This window comes from Mus pahari, chromosome 1 (genome assembly GCF_900095145.1).
Source record: "Mus pahari chromosome 1, PAHARI_EIJ_v1.1, whole genome shotgun sequence".
Lineage (NCBI taxonomy): Eukaryota > Metazoa > Chordata > Mammalia > Rodentia > Muridae > Mus > Mus pahari.
This window is the reverse complement of record NC_034590.1, coordinates 159078185-159103860: the sequence shown is the minus strand read 5'-3', so window position 1 is coordinate 159103860 and position 25676 is coordinate 159078185. Positions and strand designations below refer to the sequence as shown.

Below are 25676 nucleotides of genomic sequence, written 5' to 3'. Positions count from 1 at the left end.
CCAAAACTACCAGCCCAGGGATGGTCCCACCCACAAGGGGCCTTTCCCCCTTGATCACTAATTGAGAAAATACCTTACAGCTGGATCTCATGTAGGCATTTCCTCAACTAAAGCTCCTGTTCTGTGATAACTCCAGCTGTGTCAAGTTGACACAAAATTAGCCAGTACAGTGTTGGTTTTTGGTTTTGCTTAGCCTGGTGCTCTCACAATGAATTTACTCCCAGATGATCTTCTTTCATTACACACACACACACACACACACACACACACACACACCCATCCTCTTCCCTAACGCTGGGCACTGGACTACTTTCTCAGTCATGTAACGTCAAGTTCAGCAGGCTGGAGAAAAGGGTCCACGGTTAAGAGTGCTCACTGCTCAATCATGAGGGTGGGAGTTTGGATCCCAGCACCTGTATCAGGCTATCTACAACACTTGTAACTAGCTCCAAGAGATCCAACACTGTCTTCCGGCCTCCACGTGTACCTGCCCACATGTGTAGATTCACACACATGCACACACACACACACACACACACACACACACACTTTCAAATTAAATATCCAAACAAAATAGATAATATAAAAAGTTCCAAGATATTCAAAAATAGGAGGGGAAACATTTTTCAGGGCCAAATTGTATGTCTGTTAATTACTATCTGTAGTCAGAATTTTCTGGGAAGGTTTGTTGCAGCCTGATTTATTAGGCCTGCTTGATTAGCGATCATGAACATGATCTTCCTTCAGTGTAATTCCTAAAGCAAACATCAGGCTGGGGAGATGGTTCAGCATACTGCAGGGTGCTTGCTGTACCAGGGTGAGGACCTGAGTTCAAATTCTTAGATCTTACTTTGAGAAAACCAGGCATGGCTGTGCATGCCTGCAACCCCAGGGCTGGGGCATGGGCATGGGGATGGGGAGACAGGCAGATTCTGAAGGCTCATTGGCCAGCCAGCCTAGCCTAGATGGAGAGTTTCAGGTTTAGTGGTCTTAAGAGAATAAATGAGGGAGAAAGATGAAGGAGAACACTCAATACCCTCCTCTGACCTCCACACCTGTGTGTACACGCTCACGTACACAGAGAGTGCGCGCGAGAGAGACAGAGACAGACAGAGAGACAGAGGGAGGGGGAATAAAATGAAAAATGAAATAAAAACTTGCAAACACACAGGTAGTGCCTCCCTGCCGTACCCCTGCTTTTTCCATGTGGCAAAACACGAATGCCAATTGTGACAAGCGTTTGATTATGGCCTTCCATTTAGTCTTTAGAAGCGGAGCTGAAGAAACTTCAAAATTCTATTCAAGAGAACACGCAGAGCTTTGACGAGCATCTGAAGAGACTCTTTGAAAGGAGAGTGAAGGCAGAAATGGTCATCAACCAGGTAAAGGGAGGTTTCGCTTCTGCATCTTGTCCTTTTAAGCAGCCCGTGGGACAGGAAACCCTCTTAGGAAGCTGAGAGGCACACCCTCCTGGTGCTGAGGCTCTGCATTCACGGTGGATGGTGGATCCGTCTTGGTGCCTCCCAGCCTGGTGCTGCTACACTTGCTCTGTCCTACTGACTTCTCCAGCGCCCCGATAAGTTGCTGCTTTGGGGGAAGGGCGGAGCTTCTGAGAGGTCCTGGGAGAGGTGGACATGAAGTAGCTGTTTTCCCTTGGAATGACAGACTGCTCCAAACTTGACTGCGGTAGCGGCTACCTAGCCGTGTGCATGCGGCAGAGCATCAGAGTGCACATTACACGTGGCAGAATGCACGGTGTGCAGAAATGCTTCAGTAAAGCGGCTATTTTTTTTTTTTAAGACACACTTAGAATATCTTCTGGTACAAATAATGGGATAGGGGATCAGACTACTAGGCAGTGTCCACAGGACTCGGCAGCTACTGTCATTCCTCCTCCAAGGGACAACATTTAAGAATCAAAAACAAACGTTTGGGGCCGAACGCTTGCAGTTTGTTGAAACTCATCAAGTCCTTCCAGATTCATAGGTCGATGACATTTTAAGAAGAGAACACCAGTTGCTCACTGTCTTGGTTTCCTTTTCTGTTGCTGCAGTAAAATAATCTGCCAAAAGCAACTTACAGGAGAAGGAACTTATTGTAGCGCAGAGTTTTAAGTTTCAACCATCGTACAGGGACGTCCAGGCCTTAGCACTGGGCTCCTGGTGTGCAGTCAGAAGAGCAATGGAGGTGTGTGTACTGCCCATGTGTCTTCCTGCTTTTGTATGGTCTGTGATCCCCTGCCCTGTAAGTGATCCTGACCACAATTAAGATGGGTCTCCCCCATATGTTAATCCAGATGATTCTCCACACCATGCCCAGAGGTCCTGTCTTAGTTAGGGCTTTACTGCTGTGAGCAGACACCATGACCAAGGAAAGCAACTCTTAAAAGGACAACATGTAATTGGGGCTGGCTTACAGGTTCAGAGGTTCAGTCCATTATTATTAAGGCAGGAGCATGGCAGCCGCCAGGCAGGCGTGGTGCAGGAGGATCTGAGAGTTCTGTCTTCATCTGAAGGCTGCTAGCAGATACTGGCTTCCAGGCAGTTAAAATGAGGGTGGTAAAGCCCACAGCCACAGTGACACACCTACTCCAACAAGGCCACACCTACTCCAATAGGGCCACACCTAATAGTGCCACTCCCTAGGCCGAGCATATACAAACAATAACAGGCCCCTCCTCCTGTGATCCCAAAGTCTTTGAATTTAACAGTCAGTAGCAACCATCTGTCACCTGTAGATACCAACAACAGGGGCATTGCCCTCAAACTATCTTGTATTGATTCTGACTTTCCTGTACAAACTATACCCCTTCACTCGGGAGGCAGAGACAGGAGGATTTCTGAGCTCGAGGCCAGCCTGGTCTACAGAGTGAGTTCCAGGACAGCCAGGGCTATACAGAGAAACCCTGTCTCGGAAAAAAAAAAAAAAAAACTATACCCCTGACAGAAAAATTATAAGCAGGCACATTTCTTTATAAGCTATTTCAATTATTAAAATTTTTAAAAGTGAGAATAGATAATGACCATTTTTGCAACTCTCAGTAGATTTCCTGGGCTTGTGCTTTGAGCATCCAGAGCTACAAACATCCCCCAAAGACAATGCAACATCATGTATGGCCTGGCCAGAAAACACGGATGCACCCACAGTTTTGCCAAAAGGGTCCAACCAAAGTCTGGCTTGGCCTCTGGATTCAGAGGCCAATTTTCAAGGACTAAAAGGGACTTGGGACCCTTACAAACTGTGGTTCAAGTAAGCAGCCGGGCAGACACAAAACCTGTCTACAGACTGCTGATTGCTGACAATAAGAGGACATGAGGATGTGACAAAATATTGTTAATGACAAGCAATGCCACTATGCCAGGAGTTCTCACTAAGAGAGAATGACAGAAACACGGGAGCTCGTCATTGTTGAAGTCAAAACTCTGGTCACTACTGGAGCTGAGCGTCCGGCGACACCTGGATTCTGTGCAGGCAAAACTGCTTATTTTTTAACCGAATGGTAATGACAGGTACATTGGGCTGCATAGTAGCTCATTAAATAATCCACTCGTGTTAAGTATTCCTCTGTGTCTGCATTTCACTCACAGTGAAATGAGAAATGAGTTAAAGTAACCAAATACTGTCGTAGAAGTCCCCATTTGACTTTTCTTTCAGGCATTCATTTAAGGCATCCTTGTCTCACAAGCTCATTTGATGAGTGTCAAGTCTATGCCCATCCACAGGAAGTTCTCTCTCAGCTGGGGATGCTGAACTTCAGCAATCCTCCTCCTCCTATCTCCACAGGAGGAGCTGAAAATAAACAACATTATATTTTCTTTGCTGCTGGACGAAGAACTCAGCTCCAGGGAACAGTTCCTGAACAACTACCTTTTGAAGAAGCAGGAGGAGAAGGTAAGCTCAGGAGTCTCCGGCATCTGCAACCCTCGTTATGCACAGATCCCACTCGGGGAGTCTTACCTGATACGAATCTTCAATGCCACTCTAATCAAGTGCTCTCATGAGACAAGAGGCATGCTTTAAAGAAAAGGCGAGTGAAGACCATTATAGTAATACTTGGCTAGTTCATCTCATAGTTTTTCTGTTCAGCCATGCTCCAGGCCAGCCTGGTCTACAGAGTGAGTTCCAGGACAGCCAGGGCTATACAGAGAAACACTCCCTCCTCACACACACACCCCCAAAAAATTCAGTGATTAATCATGGACCGGCTGTAGACCTTGATCAAGACATGCAATCTTTGAAGCTGTTTGCTGGACATTCTCTAGGGAAAAATCACCCTCTATGGGCCATGTGGTCCAAGTGTCACTGAATATAGAAATGATAAACTTAGAATGAAAATGTTCATATTCACAATCATAGTATAAATGTGAATAGATAAGATTTATTAAAGAGATAATGGGGATCAATGCTAACTATCAATATGTGTTTCAATGGGTGTCAACCTACATTGATAGTGTTAATTAAGCACATTACCAACACATTTACTACATCATAAAGGACATATGTACTTTCTTTAAGAGTGTTTCTATGGCCAGGTGTGGTGGTGCACACCTTTAACCCCAGCACTCAAAAGGCAGTCAGGCAGATCTGAGACCAGCCTGAGCTACATAGTGAATTCCAGGACAGCCAGGACTCCATAGAGAGACCCTGTTTTAAAAAATTAGAAGAAGAAAAAGTCTGCCTATAACATATGCCAAGAAATTTTACTGAGCAATGTAGGACATGTCTATTATCCAGCGCTATAGGGGGGGTCACAAGGTAAAGACCAGACTGAGCTATATAACAAGCCTATGTCTGACATATCACAATCTTGCAGGCTATTTAGACATCTTTAACAGAGGAGGAGGAGGCCATTTCAGGGACTCTGGATGAATCCTGTGAGGTCTCTTCTTATTCTAGAGCCACCTATAGCTTTGTTTGCCTTGAGAACTCTCCAGTCCCAGTTAACTATATACCATTACTGTAGACCAAGACTGCAAATGCCATCCAGAAAGCGAGAGAAGATCTGGATGTGTTCAAGGAGCACCATGACATGTTAGTGGCAGAAGACAAAGTGAGTCACGGGCACATCCACTCAGCAATGCAGCGTCGTTGCACTTGGGGTTGGCAGGGAAGGCTGAGCGGGACAGAAGTCAGTTTCCTCCTGGATTGCTCTCCTCCTGTCCCTTTCCGTTAGGAATGAATTTCATCCTGGGTTAGAAGGGATTTTTGCAAACTTCCCTAAGTTAAGCTTTTTCTTGAGGGGGGAAAAAAATATGTTAGAGAAATCATCATGTTTAGGGTTCTCAAACTCGGGGTTGTGGAGCCCATGCAATCCCCATAAAGTCAACTTAGCAGTAAGCCTGCACTTTGTAACAGAGGCAATAGCTTGACTAACACAAAGGCACTGGGGTGAAACGAGGTGGGAAGGAACAGGGCAGAGTGGACAGAGCAAAACGTGCGCGTTTCCTGAGTAAATATTACTGGGGGGACACTTCTAGGTGACTTTTGATATAAAATAGCCCTTCTAACACACTGACATGCTCCCTGGGAAGAAATCTTTGAGGAAGTCTTTGCATCTCCAATAACTGTAAAAAAAAAAAAAAAAAAAACAGGTCTTAAAGTCACAGCGGTACCATGTGTAGTTTAGAAATTGCCTTAACCAATTGAGAAACTTCCGTGTTTCTGCAATCCTGGAGGTGATGTGTTTATCCTTAGATTCTGGATCGAAGCTTCAAAAAGGAATTTTCTGACAGTTTGGGTCACCAGGTGGATGTCCTCTACAAACTTTTTAAACGGCGGCCAAGGTATGTTTCTCTCATGCTATCAAATTTGAGGGGTGGGGAGAGCAGGGTCTTTTTAAAAGAACTATAAGGGCCAGAGAGATGGTTCTGCAGGGCCAAGCCTGGTGACCTGAGTGGTACCCTCAGGACCACATGATTAGAAGGAGAGAACCAACTCCCACAAGTTGCCCCGACCTTCACTGTGCCCCACAACACACAGACATGTGTGCACATGCACAAAAATAAAACAGTTAGCAAATAAATGTCAAAAAGTAAAATAACTTATAGTTGTTTTACCTTTTCCTGATCAGATAAAAATGATCAGTCAGGCATCCCGAGGTGAAGGTGTCCACCTGCATCATAATTCAGTGTTTTCCAAGATCTCCCTGGTATTGTATGATGGATAGAGAGAGAGAGAGAGAATGGAATGTAATGGTTTCTTCTACTCTTTACAAAGAGTGAAGTGTCTGTGTTCTCATTTCACACATGAAAAGTCTTAAATCAGGCTGGCATACATGCTTTCCAAAGACACAGTCTGAACTTAAGTCTGTCTTTGTGGTGTAGACTGGAGTTCCTTGAGATATGCTTATTAGCCTGAACACACCTGAGGAAGAACTGTTTTTACAGCTAAGTGGCATCTTTATTGTGCAGCTTCCCAAAACTTGCTAGTGGCATTTGGATTTCCAGGTATAGCAAAACAGCAATATTTCCCAAAATTTGATCATAAATCACTTTTCCCCAGAAAATCTCATATAACTATCCTCAAGACCAAACTATTTATTTGCAATGATTTTTGTAATAAAGTTTAAATTAAAAAAAAAAAAGGCAAAAGAAAGATAGCTTAAGCCGGGCAGTGGTGGCGCATGCCTTTAATCCCAGAATTTGGGAGGCAGAGGCAGGCGGATTTCTGAGTTCGAGGCCAGCCTGGTCTACAGAGTGAGTTCCAGGACAGCCTGGGCTATACAGAGAAACCCTGTCTCAAAAAACCAAAACCAAAACACAAAAAAGAAAAAAGAAAGAAAGATAGCTCAAAATAGCAATTATCTAGAGTTCTGAAATGTGTTCCTAAGTTGGGAGAAGTACCAGAATAGTTAGCCAATTTCTAACAAAATAAATTCAAATTTTCAAACAAATGCAATACAGATTCGTGCTGTTTGTCACAAAGGAGTGAGGCGATTTGTGTGAGGGATACACTTCACCTTTGACAGGTTACCACAAACTTTGGGAAGTTAGCCTAGAACCTGTCTCATGTCTTAGTTTCTCTCTCCACAGCCCTTACCCCCAGTCTGTGTATGTGACTGGGTATATGTATATGTGTGTGTGTATATGTGAGTGTGTGTATGTGTGTGAGTGGATGTATATGTGTGTGTGTGTGTGAATGTATGTGTGTGCATATGTGTATGTGTGTATGAGTGTGTCAGTGTGTGTATGTGTGTGAGTGTATTTGTGTGTGAGTGGATGTATGTGTATGTGTGTATGTGTGAGTGTGTGAATGTAGGTGTGTATATGTGTATGTGTGCCAGATATCAACCTGATTTCTAAGTTCCAATCCACCTTTTTAGTTATTTTGTTATTTAGTTTTTGAGACAGATTCTCTCCCTGGCATGGATCTTGTCACTTTTCCTAGGCCCCAGAATCTGCCCATCTTTGCACATCCAGTGCTGGGATGGATCACAAACATATTCCACAACAGTAGGCGTTTTGACATGGGCATTTTGACCCGCTGTTTATCCTGTTCAGTACTGACATCTCCCTAGCTCAGTTTCCCTATTTTCAAAAGAGCACCTTTTCATTTTACTTTCTATCTTTTGAGACAGGGCCTTAACTGTAGAGCGCTGGCTGACCTGAAGCTCAGAGCGGCCTGGAATTTTCAGTTATTTTCTTGCTTCAGACTCTTTGAGTGTGGAGGCTGCAGTGTGATAAGCTCCCAGGTCTGGCTAGGAGCGTGCTATATAATCAACCAAGGGGAAGCTCTTATGGTCTTATAGAATTTGCTCTGAAATCTAATTCCACTGTCTCGCAAACCCAGAGCTGACCTTGGGCCAGTCGCTTCTCCCAGAACTCAACTACCCGTCTAGAGATATGGGTGGGACCATCACTGGCTGTGCTTTGTCAAGTGTCTCTACAGGGAGTGCCCAGCACCACTCTTTGTAACCTTTTTCCTTTCCCAGCTGCAGCCCAAGAAAACTAAGCTAATTCATTAATGCAGTCAAAAAGGGCCCTTCCCCAAGTCTACATATGTCCAGGCATGCCCTACTGAAGAAAAGATACCAGAAGTGGCTATGCCTGACAGACCCAGGGGGCACTGACACTACTATTGGGTATCTGTTTGCCTGCTAACAAACACACACACACACACACACACACACACACACACACACAATGGTTTCCTAGCATAGGAAAAGTTGCAGGGCCAACAATAATTATAGTCGTCTGTAATTCCAGGGCATGCCTAGGGACCTAGGGTATGAACAAAGTGGGCACTTGTCCCTGGAGTAACCCACTCACTGGCCCTGAAGTGACAAAGGAAATTACCATACAGTGTCAGGCTTATGCTAATGGTCTGTTACTTAACAGTGGTTTTTTGGTTGGTTGGCTGGTTGGTTGGTTTGGTTGGTTGGCTGGTTTGGTTTCTGGTATTTGTGAGAGTATTAAAAGTTGATGCTCTTTTCTTGCTAATACCAGGGTTCACAAACAGAAAACACAGGCAGATGTCACCAGCCTTGTTCCTTATGGAGAGCGACCAGGATCTGCCAAGTTAAATAAGGAAAACTTAGCCCAGCTAATGAAATCCATGGATGAATTGGACAATATCAATAACATGCCAGAAGGCTTGGACCCCTCAGTCTGGGAACATTTCTGCTCAGCTAGACGAGCAAAAGTGGAAAATGAATACAAAGTATATAACTTCATTTTAAATTGTATTTTAAATATACTAGTAGGAAATAGCACACCTGTCAGTACATCCAGGAGGACTAAGGTTCTCCTACTGGGTAGTAGTTAGTAATATCAATATTAACATAACAAAAGTCTCATAATATTATTTTCAATGATGTAAATCCTCAAGATTCAAAATGATGTCCCCAAGTGCTAAGTAGTCACTGTGCACTGGAAGTAGATGTGACCACCACTGAGATGTCCTCAGAGTCGAATACACATACAGAGTTTGAAGACCTAAACAAGAAGACACATGAAACAAGTGAAAAATGTCTCGATAATAATTTTTACATTGTTCATGAGCAGAATAATATCTTGGAGAGATTGTGTTCGATAAAAAGCATTAGTAAAATTAAGTCCATCTGTTTCCCCTACTTCTGATACGGTGACTATAACAAGATTCAAACTGCACACACCACTCACATTGCTTTTCTCCTGCACAGCGCTGTTAGAAACGATCTGGTTTTGCATAGGGTTATATTTAGCTGGCCAGAAGCAGCTTCATCCTTTGCGGGAAGAGGTGATGGGGAGGAAGCAAAGGGAAAAGTCTGAGAGCATGTTTAGCTGGTGCGAGACCTGCTGCCTCCTGACCACCTGTCTCCTCCCTCCGGAGTCCCTAAAGTTACTGCACAGAACATCAGATTGGCAGATGTTTATTAAGTGTTTATGAGTCTAGAATTTCATCTAAAGCGATAGGAACAGATTCCAAAATGGTATATATACATGTACATGATACACATACACACACACACACACACACAACTGCATACTTGACTTTCAGCAAGAGGCCAACTCGATGCTCTTTATAAATTATTCATGGAATGTGTCACCCATGTTTACATAACAACAGGGTTATGAAAAGATTTAAACTTCTATTAGTCTCTGAGAAAGGAGGGTTTGTTAAGATTTTGTATGAAAAAAGTCAAAAGACAGAGTTGGCGTCAAGTGTCCACGTGTCGTGACAGGCTGCGGTTTCGTTTCTCAGGTGAAGCAGAAAGCAGCCTGCCTCCTGGAAATGACGACTTTTCTCCGGAAGCGGATGGAAGAGGATGATGCTGTGCATCATGAGATTGAAAAAGTGTTCCATGAGCTCATCCGGTAACTCAAGCTTCTCAGGGGTTTCCATTCATCCTCAGTGTGAGCAGGGCTTAGTTGAGGAGGGCCATCTTGGCAGAGCCAGCCTCCTGCCTGGCTGGCCCACGGCTGGCTCTGCTGCAGTCCTGGCCCTGAGCTGAAATGTTCTATTTTTATATTGTGTGCTTTGTTACATAAGACTTGTCTCAAAAGAGAATTTGCCATGTGTTGTCTTAACGCAAAAGCAAACTTTGGGGGCGGGGGTCATAGTTTTGTGTAAAAATGCTCCTTCTACATAAAAATACAAAGAACCTGTCTCTGTCAATAGAGTCTTCTGAGCTCAAGCCTCAGTAGAAGACCAAGCCAACCTCCAAATAATTTCTCCAGAAACACCCACCAGGGTTATGTTTCTCTTCATGGAACCTGGGTGCTTTGTATAAAGTCTTTGCTTCAAAAGTCTGTATGTACAGCCACATGGATAAATACTTCTGTGAGCTTCCCAAATATCAGTTTCAGAGGAAGGGAGAATATGAAAAGTATACACACACACATACACACACACAAAACGCATATTCATCACACACCAGGCACACATATACACATGTGCAGCAGAATCACACATCAGGCACACATGTACACATGTCTAGGAGCATCACACACCCGGCACACATGTACACATGTGCAGCAGCATCAAAAACCAGGAATGCATTTACATGTACACACACACACACACACACACACACACACACACATATATATTATCAAAAATCAATAAGGTCAAATTTTCCATTTAAAGTATTTCTAGTTCATTTTATAATTCTTATTACAGTACAAACTATACATTTTTTCTTAACTTACAATAAGAGTTCATGACTGTAATTTTTTTGTCCATATGGTTGCTTCAATAAGCCAAGTAAAATTCCAGCTCATGCGAAGGCACACAGAGGGTCTTCTAGACAGCTCCATCTTTGGGACACTTCTTCATGTCACCCAGGGTACACTCCTTCCATCAGAATTTTCTCAGATAATAGGTGAAGTTAGAAACCTAAACATATCAGACACTTCTTTGAAGTCTTTTTCCATTTAGATTACAGGATGAGAAAGTGAGATTCCAGGTGAATTTGACAGTACAAATTCTTCTTAAACAAGGACAAGTAGAACTGGAGAATTTCCAGTTGATTCTGGAATATTCTGATGCAATTCTCATCAATAAGAATATAATTGAAGACTTGAATTCTGTGATTCGGGTAATTATAGTTCTTGAATATACTGCCTTTTGTATAAAATGCCTTATAGTGTCTCTCGTTTCCATGGTAAGTTATTTTATGTCAATTTAACAGAAGCTGGAGTCACTGGAGAGAGGGAGCCTCAATTGAAAAAAATGTCTTCATAAAGATTGGGCTTTCAGTAAGCCTGTAGAATATTTTCTTCATTAGTGACTGATGGAGGAGGCCCCCTACCCATAGTGGGTGGGGCCTTCCCTTCTTGGGTTCTATAAGAAAGCAGTCTGATTAAGCCATGAGGGGCAAGCCAGTAAGCAGCTCCCCCAACCCCCATGGTCCCTGCATCAGCGTTTGCTGTAGGTTCCTGGTCTGTTTGAGTTCCTTTCCTGACTTCCTTTGATGATGAACACTAATGTGGAAGTGTGGGCCACATCAACCCTTTCCTCCCAGGTTGTTTTTTTGGATGTGGCGTTTCATCACAGCAATGGTAACCCTGACTAAGAGTATTTTATTCAGTTGTATCAGTGTTTTCTCTCAATAGAATTAAAATCACCTATAGAACTTTGTAAATGTGCCCAGAACTCACCCTAAGATGTATTTTTTAAAATCTCTCTACACGATTCCAAGGTATGAAAAGTCCAGGACAGTGAGGTTAAATGTCTATTCTCACATACTGTCTTAGGTAGGCTTTCCTGCTGTGAACAGACACATCATGGCCAGGCAGCCTTATAAGGACAACATATAGTCCTCCTGCTGCTTTCTGGGGCTGGAACATGGCCCCCTTGTTCTATTACATTATCACCAGCTTTCTGGTTCCCAACTCCTTCACTGCCTAAGCTTGGCTGTCCTGGAACTTGCTCTGTAGTCTGATTTTGAACTCAAGAGACCTGCATGCCTGTCTCCTAAGCACCAGGATTAAAGGTGTGGTCCACCAAGCATGGATTAAATTCAGCTGGGTGGGGCTGGCGAGATGGCTCAACAGGTAAGAGCACGGACTGCTCTTCCTGAGTTCAAATCCCAGCAACCACATGGTGGCTCACAACCATCCGTAATGAGATCTGACGCCCTCTTCTGGAGTGTCTGATGACTGCAACAGTGTACTTATAATAATAAATAAAACTTAAAAAAAAAAATTCAGCTGGGTGGAATCTTGCCCCAAGGTCACTACTCCCTTAATTCAAAGTAATATCCTTGAACACAGGATTCAGCTCTATTTCACTTCCTGGTGCCCTTTTAATACTCAAACCACATATTTTATATTTTTCCTTTCTCAGCTTGTTTAAAATGCTCTTCATGAAACTTAGAGAACAAAGTCTATGATGGGTTTTCTTAGACTTCCTTTATCAATGCAAGTAATCTGAGTTCCTTCACCTTTGCCTAAGGCAGAATTTTCAGACAATGGAAAAAACAGCCATGTTCTTCACCAAAATACTACAAAAACAGTCTCTAGGTCACATACTCAAGTTCTTCTCCACTGAAACCTCTTGGACTAGGTCTGTACAGTTCAAATCATACACAACAAAGTCTTCCATATTCCTACTAAGAGAGCCCATTAAGCCCCAATATCACAGCAATACCCAGTCCCTGGTACCAACTCCTGTCTTAGTTAGGGCTTTACTGCTGTGAACAGACACCATGACCAAGGCAACTCTTATAAGGACAACATTTACTTGGGGCTGGCTTACAGGTTCAGAGGTTCAGTCCATTATCATCAAGGCAGGAGCATGGCAGCATCCAGGCAGGCGTGGTGCAGGAGGGGCTGAGAGGTCTGCCTCTTCATCTGCAGGCTGCTAGGAGAATACTGACTTCTAGGGAGGTAGGATGAGGGTCTTAAAGCCCACATCTACAGTGACACACCTACTCCAAGGCCACATCTCTAAATAGTGCCACTCCCTGGGCCAAACATATTCAAACCATTACATTACCATTACCTTAGTTTATACAACCTTTAGTATATAATCTCTTTGATTTATGTAGTTCTGATATATCTCTAATCACAATTCTGGCTTTGGGTATGAGAGTCCCCACTCCCACCACACTCCACAAGTGCTTTAATCTAGCTAAGTTTTGATAATCTTACTGATTTGTTTTTCAAATAACCAACATTTGATTTCATGAATTTTATTCTGTATGTTTTCCTATATTTCTCTGTGTCTCTCTCTCTCTCACACACACACACACAGTTTTATTCTCTTTCTGTTGGCTTTTGAGCTTTTTTTCCTGGTATATAAAGTTAAATTATTGATGCAAACTTCTCTTTTCTTAACTGTATAACAAGAAAATTTGAATGAATGCTTACTTAACTTTAGGAGTATTGGAAGCTCTGCCCCTCTAAAGCGCAGCTCAGTGCTGTATTCCGTCTGTCTTTCCAGTCTGTACTCGACACTGATGTAGGGAGACTGTTCTGTGACTTTCTCTCTTAAAAGGAGTAATTAGGGACCAGATTGGGTTTTACATTTACACATGTATTCAGAGTTCCTCGGTAGTATTTTTATCTCTTCCTTTTTCATTGAGTTCCTTCTACTATCTCTGGACTTGAAAGACTTCCTTTAGCATCCTTACAGAGCTGGTCTACTAACACTGGATTTCCTCTGTCCACTCAGTTCCCCTCAAAATATCTTCATTTGTCCTTCATTTTAAAATAGTCCATTCTCCATTTAGACTTTTGAGAAAAGGTCTTGCTACACTGCCTAGGCTGGCCTCAAACTCAGGACCCTCCCAGCTTAGCCTTCATTTCTGAAACATGGCTTTTTTAACTACAAGGTTCTTACATTCTTGGTTGACAGGATTTTCGTGGGAGGCAGTTCTTTTCTTTCTTTGTTTCAGGATTTTCTTCCTTACCTTTTCTTTAGGAATATATGGTTTGCTTTGCTTTTCTATTTTGGTTTCTTCTACCCTTTCCCTACCAACCCCATTCTGATGAGGCAGGGTTGCTGTTCTCTCTGTGGCCGAAGGCCTTACTTAGCTCTAGAAAAGAAAAGGCTAAGGGGCTGGTGAGATGGCTCAGCAGGTAAGAGCACTGACTGCTCTTCTGAAGGTCCTGAGTTCAAATCCTAGCAACCACATGGTGGCTCACAACCACCGTAATGAGATCTGACGCCCTCTTCTGGTGTGTCTGGAAGTCAGCTACAGTGTACTTATGTATAATAATAAATCTTTAAAAAAAAAAAAAAAGGCTAGCCTTTTCCTAAATGCTGGTTCCAATCGTGCTCCAAAACAAGACAACCAAAGTAGACTCCCCAACTTTCCACCTTTTTCAAGTGTTCTTGGTAAACATGTAGTAGAGGTTTGCAGAAAATACCTGTAACCCCAGAACTCAGAGGCCAGGTCAAAAGATACAAGTTCAGTGCCAGCCTGGATTACATACCAAGATATTGTCTCAGAAAATCTTAAAATCGTTAAAATTGTAGGTTGATTAGCTGAGTAGATTATAGTATCAATAACTGTTGGTGGAAAGACTGAGAGCCTGTAGCTTTGGCTGGAGTCAGAGTAAAGAGTTTTGTTTGACCTTTGTTAACTTAAGATGTTTAAAAACATTTCAGTGGAATGTCCAACTTGACAAGAGTTCAGATTGAGTCCCCTCTATAGATCACATGTAAATAACTGCATATAGATTATTACAGATATTTACTTATGGGTAATTTTAAGCCATGAGATTGGTTGAGATAACCGAGAAAGTTAGATAGACCAAAAATAGGGAGTTTGTGTTGCACCTCCAATCCAACTCTGAAAGGTCCAGCACAGAAGGAAACAGGGAAGGAGGTGGAGGAACTTCTAATGAAGTAGGAACGAAAACTAGGTCAGTTTCCTAGCTACCCCGAGAGAAGAGATGCCAAGTATATTTGTGCACAGTGTCAACTATTTGACAGGAGTGGTCTAAGTAGAGGGCTAAGGAAGGGGCACTACTCAGGAGGGGTGAATAGCAGGACATGGGGACAGAATGACACTAAGCACATCCTGCAACACTGCCTGAAAGGAACGTGGAAAAGGAGACAGGGCTCTAAAACATCTTATCTCCGCATTAGCACACTGGCATTTGGGATGGATTATTTGCTATGGGGGCCACCCTGTATAGGCTGCTTAGCAGCATCCCTGACCTCCACTCCCGACATGCCAATAGCAACCTCTCTGGATTTGTCAGCCCCCCCCCACACACACACATAAACCAAAGCATCTGACCCTTAACTGGGTCAATGGCTCTCCTCAGCAGAGAGAGATGTTAGCTACTGATGGCCAGATGAAACGTGCGGTGAGCACAGAAGTAGGGTATATTTATTATTAAATATTTTATTTGATAATAAAAGCTGGTGTTTAATATTTAATTTAAATGTTATTTATCTTTTAACTATTTCTGAATTTCATGTTATTAAATAGCCTATATAAATATATTGAAGATATGAATATATAAGCTAATATGAATATACTGAGTAACCATTATTCCAAGTGAAGTACAAAACAGGGTGTTTAAGTGCCATATCTGACATTTTCCCTTGCTACTAGCTACGAGATAGATGCTGGTATGCCTAGCCCATGTTAACCACATGCTTATCCAGGAGGATCAGCTGCGAAGACATGAAGACTCCCAAACCCATACAGGTTGTCAGATAAGTCTTAAGAGAGCAGCTTCAGATGCTCTGCAGTCTCGTACACAGAACCAGACCATGACTATTCATTTACCTTTTTAGACTCAAGGACAAAAGAAAGTTGCTAGCATGATGGAAAGTAAAGAGGTCCACAAAGGAATATACCAGATTGAGTGGGAGCACAAGAAGATGGAGATGGAGATGGAGGACCTGAACCAGAGGGCCTGGGACATCCAGATGCTCTTCTTCTCACGAGATCGGCAGAAGGCAAGTCTTCCCTGCCCCAGCATGTGTTCATTCTTCGCAAGTACTTACTGCCTGCCTGATGGCAAGCAAGCATATGCCAAGCCAGATCTAAGCACAAGGCAGATGTGAGCACAACTAAGTTCTTTTTCCTACAGAGGTTTAATTTGCTAATTCCATGACTCTTTTCTTATTTCCCATCTCTCTATAGACACTCACTCAGGCTTAAAATTTTGAGTCAGTCTTTCCTGTACCCGTCTTTCCCAGTTTAGCTATTTATCTTCTTCGTCTCCTCTGTTTCTGCCGATGTTCCCCCAGTCCTCTGTTTTCATTGGTTTAAGAGTAAGATACACTGTCTTACAATTAACCTCTAACTAGTCTCTTGGCCTGGGGTCTCTCATATCCTCATTCATTCTCATTCCGTCGTCCACCTACACATGCCCTCTCTCCCTCCCTTTCCCCCTCTCCTCCTTTCCCTCTCCAAATTAATTATTTTTTATACTGCTGTCACAATTCCTACTTGATTCTAGTAACAGCTACTCAAATATTTTAAATGACACTCTTTAGCTACCAAATAAACTACAAAGTCCCTAGGTGGACAGTATCTTTCAAAGTTGAACAAATGAAAAATAATAATATTTGTAATGATTAGCATATAGAGATGAATGTATTGATAGCTAAATAAAAGTAAATATTATAGCACAAAAGCCAAATGAATTTTAACATACAGATATTTGCTATGAAAAACTGTAATTTTCCCAAACTGTTTATAGTTACCTAAAGGAAATAGAAAAAATTATCCTTACATGTATTGTGATGCCTTTTTTTTTCCTTTTTTTAAAGTACCTAAATGAACCAAACTATGAGAATGTGATTGCCATTCAGATTGGAATAATGGAGCAAACGATTAGTGTTATAGATAAGGTCAGTCTCAAGCATATCCATTATTATAAAGCTAACAGATGTGAACCATGTTGACAAAGTAACATTTCAGTCATGGACTCTGACAGAAACTAACAGAAACTTGATAATTCACTGATACTCATGAAAGTCAGAGGTCCCCGAATGGTGTTTTTGTAGCCACAGCCAGTGATAAAGCTGCAGTACTTCTCTGGATATTGGGAATAATCTCTGTGGATTTGCTTTCACAGTAGTTAAATCTGAGCCACGCAAGTACTAATTGTTTTCCTGGCATTTTGGACTTTTGTTTTTTAATCTTAGTATAACTTAGTAACAAAACTGGCTTTACTATATAGCATGTAAGAGTAATTGCCAAGGTTTTAAAATGTTCATTGTTAAGACCATATAAAAATTTTTTCTGAAGTGTGGTATTAACATTCTATCTTTTAACAAAAAAACCTGAGTGTCTACTATGGACAGACCATCCAACAGACTATATACAGTATTATCTTAGTGATGATCAAGTATTTTAAAAGTACAAATGTTTTTATAAACTTTCTTCAACATTGTTTTGGGGTTTCATGGGAACAAAAATTTCAGAATCACAAGAAGAATGTAGAAAACTGCAAAAAACTACTCAAGAAATTGGGAAAATACAGCAATCAGAAAGATGTTGCAAATTACACCCTAAGCTGTAATCTACGGGAAGAACTGGTGGCCGTCTCAGAGAGACAAGACATTTGCAATGAAATAGGTGAGCCTTTTTTCTCAGTCAATTAAAGGGATTCTAAGTAGTTTCCCTATGATTGAACAACAGTCATAGCTACCAGCATCCCCTTCGATGGGACTGAGCTTAATTAAGTGTTGCTTCTGTATGGAAAGAGGTGGTAGTAACTACTTCCGTTCTCCATTTCTGGATTAGGGTCTAAGCTGACCTGTGAGAAGATTGCTAGAGAACGCTACGACAACCTGCTGAAACAGCAGAAGCTGACGAACATCTCCAAGCAGCAAGCTGAGCAGATCTCAATACTGCAGGCTGAAGTGGAAAGACTCAGGATGAAGACATTCCCTGCTCTCATTCCAATGTAGAGCACCAGCAGGAGCAGAGGGCACGCCAATGCCCAACTAATGTCACTTGAACAGAATCACTTGGACAGAAACTTCTTTCTCTCCTTATCAGGAAATTTAAGTAGGTCACCTCTTAGCTGCACATTTTTAATAATACAGTTTAGGTGGTTCAGCATAGTTACCTGTCCCAGATGAATAAATGAGTAAAATATCATAAAGTGTCATTTGTATTTATTAAAGAACAGTGGTTTTCAGCCAAGAAACACTGGATTGTATATTATATTTTGGAAACAGTCTTCCTTCCTTCCCTATTGTAACAGAACTGGGTTTTGTTTGTTTGTTTGTTTGTTTTGCCCTCAAAGGGTCCAGCAAACAAATGCTCACTCCCTTGAAATCGTTTATTCTACTTGTGTAGAATATTCTAATTCTGTAAGACAACTCCCTGACAAACAAAATTCCATCCGCCCTCCCAGAGCTGTGGTTTGCTGATTCCAAGGGACATCTTCAGGATCACTTATCATTGTCTCCAAGTGATATCAATGTCCCAATTTTCTGCAACTTATAATCTAAATTTAGGTTTAATATACATCACCATATATAATACATACTTGAATGGGTAAAAGTAATCAAAACTTTCACTTAGGAGCATACTCCTGTAATGTCACAATCATTAGAACTGGCTTGCATTCTGGGTTACATGAGACTACCTCAAAAAAATAACAATTTCCAAGCCGGGCATGGTGGCGCACACCTATAATCCCAGCACTTGGGAGGGAGAGGCAGGTGGATTTCTGAGTTCGAGGCCAGACTGGCCTACAGAGTGAGTTCCAGGTCAGCCAGGGCTACACAGAGAAACCCTGTCTTGAAAAACCAAAAAATAAAAAAATAAATTTCCACTTAAGTTTGTTTTGCCCTATTCTGGTGTATTAGTTTTTATCTTATTTTACTTTACTCTTATCCCTAGAAGCCTGTTTTAGTTTTTTAATGAGACAGAAAGAGGGTGGATCTGGATGAGAGGGGAAGGAAGAACCAGGAGTAGAGGGAAGGGAAACTAATCAGAATATATTTAAGAGAAAAAAAGGCTATTTCCAATAAAAGGAAAAAATGAATACTTCCAACTATTACAGACGTGAAAATAGTAGGAAAAAATTCCATTTAGAAGAAACTCTCAAGGTGTATTAACTGACTTTCCATTAATGCTCAGCACTTTGTGTGTCAACAGCAGGACCAACATATCTCTGCTGAGTCTTCCTTCCTCTCGACTAGAAAGACTCTAAGGCAGTCAGTTTAGATGATTTAGCAGAGAAGCCATTGGTAACACTTTGTGTATGATTTCTAAGAGACTTTTTTGAAAAGCACAGAGATGGGATCAAGAGGGTGTGTAAGGTACCGGCACTTTATACTTAGCATGGGACTGCCAGGTCTCTGACAATTGAGGAGTCAACCATGGGTATACTAGATTTGGTTTTTCTAGTATTATGTCATGTCATTTAAATGAGTTGCCTGAATACTCCGTTAGCAAAAAGACAATGTCCTAAATTTAACAGACTAATTCTGGTCTTAATGGACAAACATCCTGTGCTATTTATGGCTTATCACCAACTTTAGGAGATGCTCCTTCCTCAGCTGCCTCAGCTTTGAAGCATGGAAAAGCTGGGCTTGGAGGACGACTTTCCAAAGATCCCTTCCTGTTTAGTGGTCTGACGGATGCTTTGCAAGGGCTCTAACCCACCCATCAACACTGTTCATGGTACCAACGCCTCTCAGCTTCTGCTCAACAGCAGTTATGTTCTTAAGTTTTTATAGTTCATTACTAACTAGTGATATAGTCAATTAGGTCAACCATAACATGGCCTTATGTAGAGAAAGAACAGATTCACAAATATATGGTAGGTGGGTGTGTACAGGTTTGAATCCAGTTGTACCAAACAGAAAGGGTTTTTAGATCATAAAGAAAGGAGTGTGCTCAACTAAAAACGAAGTTCTGGGGAGAGACTCTAGAATACTGGCCATTTAGAAACTAATACCTTTTCTAGATTTCAAAGCAGAAATCATTAAGGCTTCAGGAATGATTAGCATTCAGAACAAGGAAGTCACAAGGCTCTCCCTCCATCTACCTATCTATACAGATTTTCTATTCTTAAAAATGTCAGCCCTGTGTCTTCCAAGTTCATACAACAGCTACAGCAACAGCAACACTCTTTCCCCATGGGCTCTTTCTAAATTCTCAGCTACTGGGCCAGCTTAGGCCACATTTGCACATACAGCTAAGATGATAGATATTTAGATAGGGTTCTGGCTGAGAGCTAGGAACTCAACAGACCCTTCCAGTTTACATCACAGATAAAGCTACGAAGGCAATTATGAAGCCTTTCATTCCAAGAACACCTTCATGTAGGAAATAAGGATATGATGCATACCAAGAAACAAATGCTCATTTTAGTAAATGAAAATGAAAACAAACTGGAGAAAACTGTAGACATGTAAGTTTAATTAGTTGCTAGATTAGCAAACAGATATGTTAAGCAGATGAGGATAGGTCCATAAACTTAGGAGGTGCAGGCTACATTTATGTCACTTGAGATTTAGACATTCAACATACTACTTTCTAATACTGAATATAAAACATTTTGCCCCCAAAATCAATGAATTAACCCTGGTTTCTAGAATTATCCAAACTTCCTTTTAAACACAATTTTAATTTTTTATACTTAAATATTTTCTTTAGCAAACATACCCAAAATACTAAGCTTCGTCTTATAATTTTTGTCAGAATATCCCAAACTGTTCAACATTCCTCCATCTAAGCCACAACAGCTTAGATCTTTTTTTCCCTTTAAAACATTTCTCTCTGCATTGCCATTCTCAAAGACAATCTGTAAAGGGGCCAAGTGTACAACTCAGGAACAGAGCACATTTTTTGAGGCCCTAGGTATGATCACATCACCCAAAGAAGAGAGGGGGGAAAATAGCCTGAAAAAAAAAGTATCAAACCCCTGTAAATTCTTCTTCACTTCTATTATAGTGCAGCAAGTTGTCATCTATCCCATAGAAGTCGATCAACTCAGTGAGAGTCAGCTTCTCGTCCTCGTCCTCGGACATGATAGACTGCAGTTCACACAGCAGCCGCTGACCACACTTCCTCCACTTCTTTATTAAATTCTCTAACTCAGTCACGTCATTCTGAAACAGAAAAAGTCAGTCAGTCATGAGGGTCATCTTAACTTACACCATCAAAGTAGCTAAATTAATTCATTAGTTCCTGTCTAACTTTAAAGGCCAGTAACACAGATATAAAGGGCAGTACAAGCTCTGGACAAACCTTAACCTTAGAAAAGTAATATTAAATGTAAGAACAAATTGAGGTTCTCAATACACTTTTTATATTATATTTTTTATTTATTTATTTTTTATTTTTTTGGTTTTTTCGAGACAGGGTTTCTCTGTGTAGCCCTGGCTGTCCTGGAACTCACTTTGTGGACCAGGCTGGCCTCGAACTAGAAATCCGCCTGTCTCTACCTCCCAAGTGCTGGAATTAAAGGCGTGTGCCACCACCGCCCAGCATAACTATACTTTTTAAGATATGATGTTGTGTTGTACCTTTCTAACTTTTCCATGAACCACAACTTCTTAAAGGTAAAAATATTCAAGTTGAAAGTATTTTCAACATTTAGCATCAGGTACATTTAGAAAAGTCCTAAAAATTCAAAACCACATATAAGATACGCTATTCTGTCCTTTACTTCAGTTTTGGGATAAAATGAGGTGTTACGAGGGTAAGAACTACGAAGATAATGTCTCCTCCTTCTAGACATCCATGTTCTATTTTACTCAACGTGTGTGAGCTGAAACCTAAAATCTGTTTCCTCAAATAAAATGCCTGACATTTTATCAGATGCATGACTGGTACTGAAAGTACAGTAACTTGCATTCTGTGGTCTATTTGTAGTTCTAACGTCATCTTGCTCTGTTCCCACTGCATCTTCATCTAACACCTCACACTTCTAATCTTGCCACTGGCTAGAAATTAAGGCCAAAACGCTTCACCTGTGCATTAAACAAAAACCGAAGCTTTTAAGTTTTACCTCGTGTTGAAGGGATTCCTCTGCCTCACTCTGAACGAACTACTTCTATTTCAGTCAAAGCTCTTGTAACCCAGGTTTCTGGTTATTTGACTGATTGTTTATCAAACTAAAATTTATCTCCAATTTTAGAAATTACTGCAATTTATGTAAAAATGATATAATGGTTCTAAAATTCTTCTCACCTTTATTCTATACATCTTGACCAACTTTAACCTCCGAAGAAGGTCTTCCTTCTCTTCAACCTGCCTAGTCAGTTTCATTTTTTCTTCCTTCAATCTTTCTCTAACGGTCAAATCCTCAGACTCCTTTGGTAGGGCATTAGATGACCCAGTATTCAGTGACTTAGATTCACATGTGTTTTTATCCTTTGAGCTCTTTTCTCCAGGCTCACTGTCTTTGTTTTTCAAGCTTTCTTGGGCCTTTGAACAATTTTCTTCTTTTGAAGATTCTCCTGGTTCTGAAAGGGTCTGATTATTTTCTTCATTCTCTACCTTAATACGCTTCACCACACTACAAAATGAATGAGATGAAGATCTTGCTTTCTTTAACCTTTCTTTAGGTGTTCCACTCAGAGGCTGAAAAAGACACAAACATCAAAAATGTTAAGGATACGTTCTTGAAGTAAATTAATCTATTAAAAATAAAGGCTATCCGCTTCTATGATAGGTATAATGGATGGCTTTCTGTTGAGCATCACCAATGTCTCTCATATCTAGAGGCTACCTTTAGTCTTACTTCAGCAAGGTTAACTAAAATAGGACTGAGACACCTCGCCTGCCACTGGCAGCTAGTATTTGCCTGATAATACTAGAAATGCTTCAGAACTATAAAACTAAGGAGAAGACCTGCTACCAAAGACTTCCCCCTAAGAAATACTGTACAGATTCAAGTTTCCTTGGTTTGGAGCATCACAGTAAGTAACCTCATAAGAAATTAAACAAAATGAACTGATTCAAGAAGAAAATCTTGGCAGTTAGAAAGGTATGAGTTACTCATTGATTTACACTCCAGGATCCTTAAAACTGGCACTATCAGAATACTTTGGAATAGAACAGATGGGGGTGGGGGAGAAAGGACAACACAAGATTTCCATACTTGTTTTCCTGAACTATTCGAAAGGGGTGATGCTGGATTCTCACTGGTCTGAGGAGCGACAGGTGAAGTTGGGGGTGATGCTGGATTCTCAGTGGGCTGAGGGGCGTCAGGTGAAGTCTGGGGTGATGCTGGATTCTCACTGGGCTGAGGGGCATCAGGTGAAGTCTGGGGTGATGCTGGATTCTCACTGGGCTGAGGGGCGTCGGGTGAAGTCGGGGGTGATGGTGGATTCTCACTGGGCTGAGGAGCCACAGGTGAAGTCGGGGGTGATGGTGGATTCTCANTGGGCTGAGGAGCCACAGGTGAAGTCGGGGGTGATGGTGGATTCTCACTGGCCTGCGTAGCAACAGGTGAAGTCGATGCTGAATCTGATGGGTTTTNCATCTTGGAAGTGAACTCCTGATTTCCTTCTAAAAAAAGAAAAGACACAAATGATCATCAAATTAACTATCTCAAAACAGACCTCAACTTTTCTGAACAAAATTTTCTTCAGTGAACCAAACACCAAAAAAGTCAGCCATTTCTTCCAATTATATGTAGCTGTAATTTATTCTAATTCTTCTCATATTTTCCCATTTACCTCTCCACATGGTGAAGTAACCAACTTTGTTTCTTTCACGACAAATAAACCAGCTAGTATCTCATTGACTCTCACTTTTCTCCTTCAAAACATCCCCCAAAATTTGCCATTTCGGGAAGGGGAACTATACCTAGTCAAGAATGTTAATCTTTGTTATTAATTTCGTAAATAAGAGCGATACAGCCTGAATCTTGAATCTTAAAAGCTTTGGGCCTAAAACCAAGAATGTGTCCCAAGGTGTCAGAAAGCAGCGTCTGCCCCTTTTGGTTTACTACGGTCAAAGACTCCGCCCTCCTCCCCCACCCCGCCCATCTTCTCCCCAAGCCCCGCCCCTCGTCACCCCCCCCACTCTTCCTTCCCCTCCCTCCTCACCACAGAAAGCCCCCCGCGCCCCACTCAGCTCCTCTTTCCCCACCCCGTCCCCCCACCACAGAAGGCGCTCTCCCCCGCTCCCTTCTCCGCAACCCCGTCGTCCTCCTCCTCCTCTCCCTCCTCTCCTCCGCCTCCCTCGCCACAGAAAGCCCTCTACCCCACAGAGCAGGAGGCCGAGCTCCCGCGGCGCCGGGGAGAGCTTCCCTCTCAGCTATCCCGACACCCGCAGGCCTGCCGCTCAGGCCAGCCCCAGCGAGAAAGCTCAGTACCTTCCTCAGCCATGCTCGCAGCGGCGACACACCGTACACACGACCAGCGTAGCGCCCGCAGGCCACTGACCTCGCCCCGGGGGCGGAGCCTCACCGGAGGAGAGACCTGCGATTGGCTAGCTTGGCTGGAGCAGGCGGATGTGCTCGGTACAGCTCCGACTGCGCGTGCGCGGCGGGCCGCGGGCCTCGGCCAGGGGGCGGGGCGGGGCCGGACGGGAGGCGGGCCCGGCTCGTGATTGGCAGGGCTGGCCGGCGCGCTCCAGGGCTCGACTACGCGCGCGCGGCCGCCAGCCGTGGGGTGGCGTCCATGGACAAAACAATGTTAGGCCCCTGGAGGGACCTGAGGGGGGCGCGCTTCCGCTCGCCACTGCCGTTGGGAGTTGCGGTGCCAGCTGCCTTCCCGAGCAGCTTCCCGGGTGGGGTTGGGGACGGAGTGGGTATCCTCTGGGTGGCGCGCCCGAGAGCACCGCCCTCCGGCCGCGCTCGCCCCCTGGCAGGCTCCGCTTTTCCCACCGCAAAGGCTTTCTCCTCCTCAGACGTGGCAGGGCCGGAAGCCGCGGGGCCCGCTAGGCTCCCTGCTGGATCGGAGTCTATGCGGGTATCTCTGCCCCAAGCAGTAGAGAACACACCCAGCCTGCCTTGCGGACTCGCCCCTTTATTTTGGTCTATGCCCACCCCGGCTTGGCTTCACATGTTTTGGCCAAATCTGAGAAAACATAACCTAAGGAAGTGTCTTACGGTGCAGAACAGGAAGCGGGGCGGTCGATCCGACAGGTTCGGTCTAGAATTCAGGTGCTTGAGAACTAAACCCCTTGCTTGATCCTGGGAGGCCCCTTGCTAGACCCTGGCTCGCTGGGATGCCCCTTGCTAGACTCTGGGGGGGCCCCTGGGAGGCCCCTTGCTAGACCCTGGCTCGCTGGGATGCCCCTTGCTAGACTCTGGGGGCCCCCGGGAGGCCCCTTGCTAGATAGACCCTGGCTCAACTCCTGAGTTGCCCCTTGCTAGACTCTGGGGGGCCCCCGGGAGGCCCTTTGCTAGACTCTCGGAGGGTGCACCGCCTTCTGGTGTGCAGGATGTTCTGTTGCTATGCAACAGCAAAATGAACTAGCTTGGGTGGAGCACTCAGTGTAGAGAAGTTCAGCTGAGTAACTTGTGAGTCACTGGGAAGTTTGTAATAAGTGGCAACTCTCTTTCCGTATATCTGCTAATAGTGGCTTTAAAGTAACCCGAAAGAAGTGATTAGACTCCTAGGCAGTCAGTTAATAAATACAGAACCTAAAGGAACTTAATGAGTTGATTAGATCTGCAAATGTTGCAATTGCCTAGATTAGAGTCCTGGCAACATGGTTTTTGATTTGTTTTGTTTTTGTTTTGTGCTATGGAGTGTAGTGTGGCCGTGGACCTCAGTTTGATGGCTTGGTAAATGAGAACAATATCCACTTCCTAGAGACAGGGAAATTAAATGATAATGTATGAGAGGCAGGTAGA

General features: G+C 42.9%; 2 protein-coding genes across 2 annotated transcripts in view; one reads left to right on the top strand and one right to left on the bottom strand.

Moving 5' to 3' along the window:
• The window catches only part of Cfap43 (cilia and flagella associated protein 43), a 91207-nt gene extending 73399 nt beyond the window's left edge, over positions 1–17808 (top strand). The window contains exons 27-37 of the mRNA XM_021217241.1: positions 1263–1382; positions 3784–3891; positions 4964–5050; positions 5695–5783; positions 8445–8658; positions 9682–9794; positions 10858–11017; positions 15679–15843; positions 16663–16743; positions 17320–17473; positions 17642–17808. Of these exons, the coding sequence (XP_021072900.1) occupies positions 1263–1382; positions 3784–3891; positions 4964–5050; positions 5695–5783; positions 8445–8658; positions 9682–9794; positions 10858–11017; positions 15679–15843; positions 16663–16743; positions 17320–17473; positions 17642–17808 (1458 nt within the window). The remainder of the gene's footprint in view (positions 1–1262; positions 1383–3783; positions 3892–4963; positions 5051–5694; positions 5784–8444; positions 8659–9681; positions 9795–10857; positions 11018–15678; positions 15844–16662; positions 16744–17319; positions 17474–17641) is intronic.
• Positions 17809–20251: 2443 nt separating this feature from the next.
• On the bottom strand, positions 20252–24270 carry Sfr1 (SWI5 dependent homologous recombination repair protein 1). Its single transcript, XM_029542378.1, has 4 exons — positions 24189–24270; positions 22968–23377; positions 22055–22447; positions 20252–20970 (listed from the first exon to the last, which is right to left on the bottom strand). The coding sequence occupies exons 1-4, from the start codon at positions 24199–24201 to the stop codon at positions 20776–20778; spliced, it is 1011 nt and encodes a 336-aa protein (XP_029398238.1). The 5' UTR covers positions 24202–24270; the 3' UTR covers positions 20252–20775.
• Positions 24271–25676: the final 1406 nt, after the last annotated feature.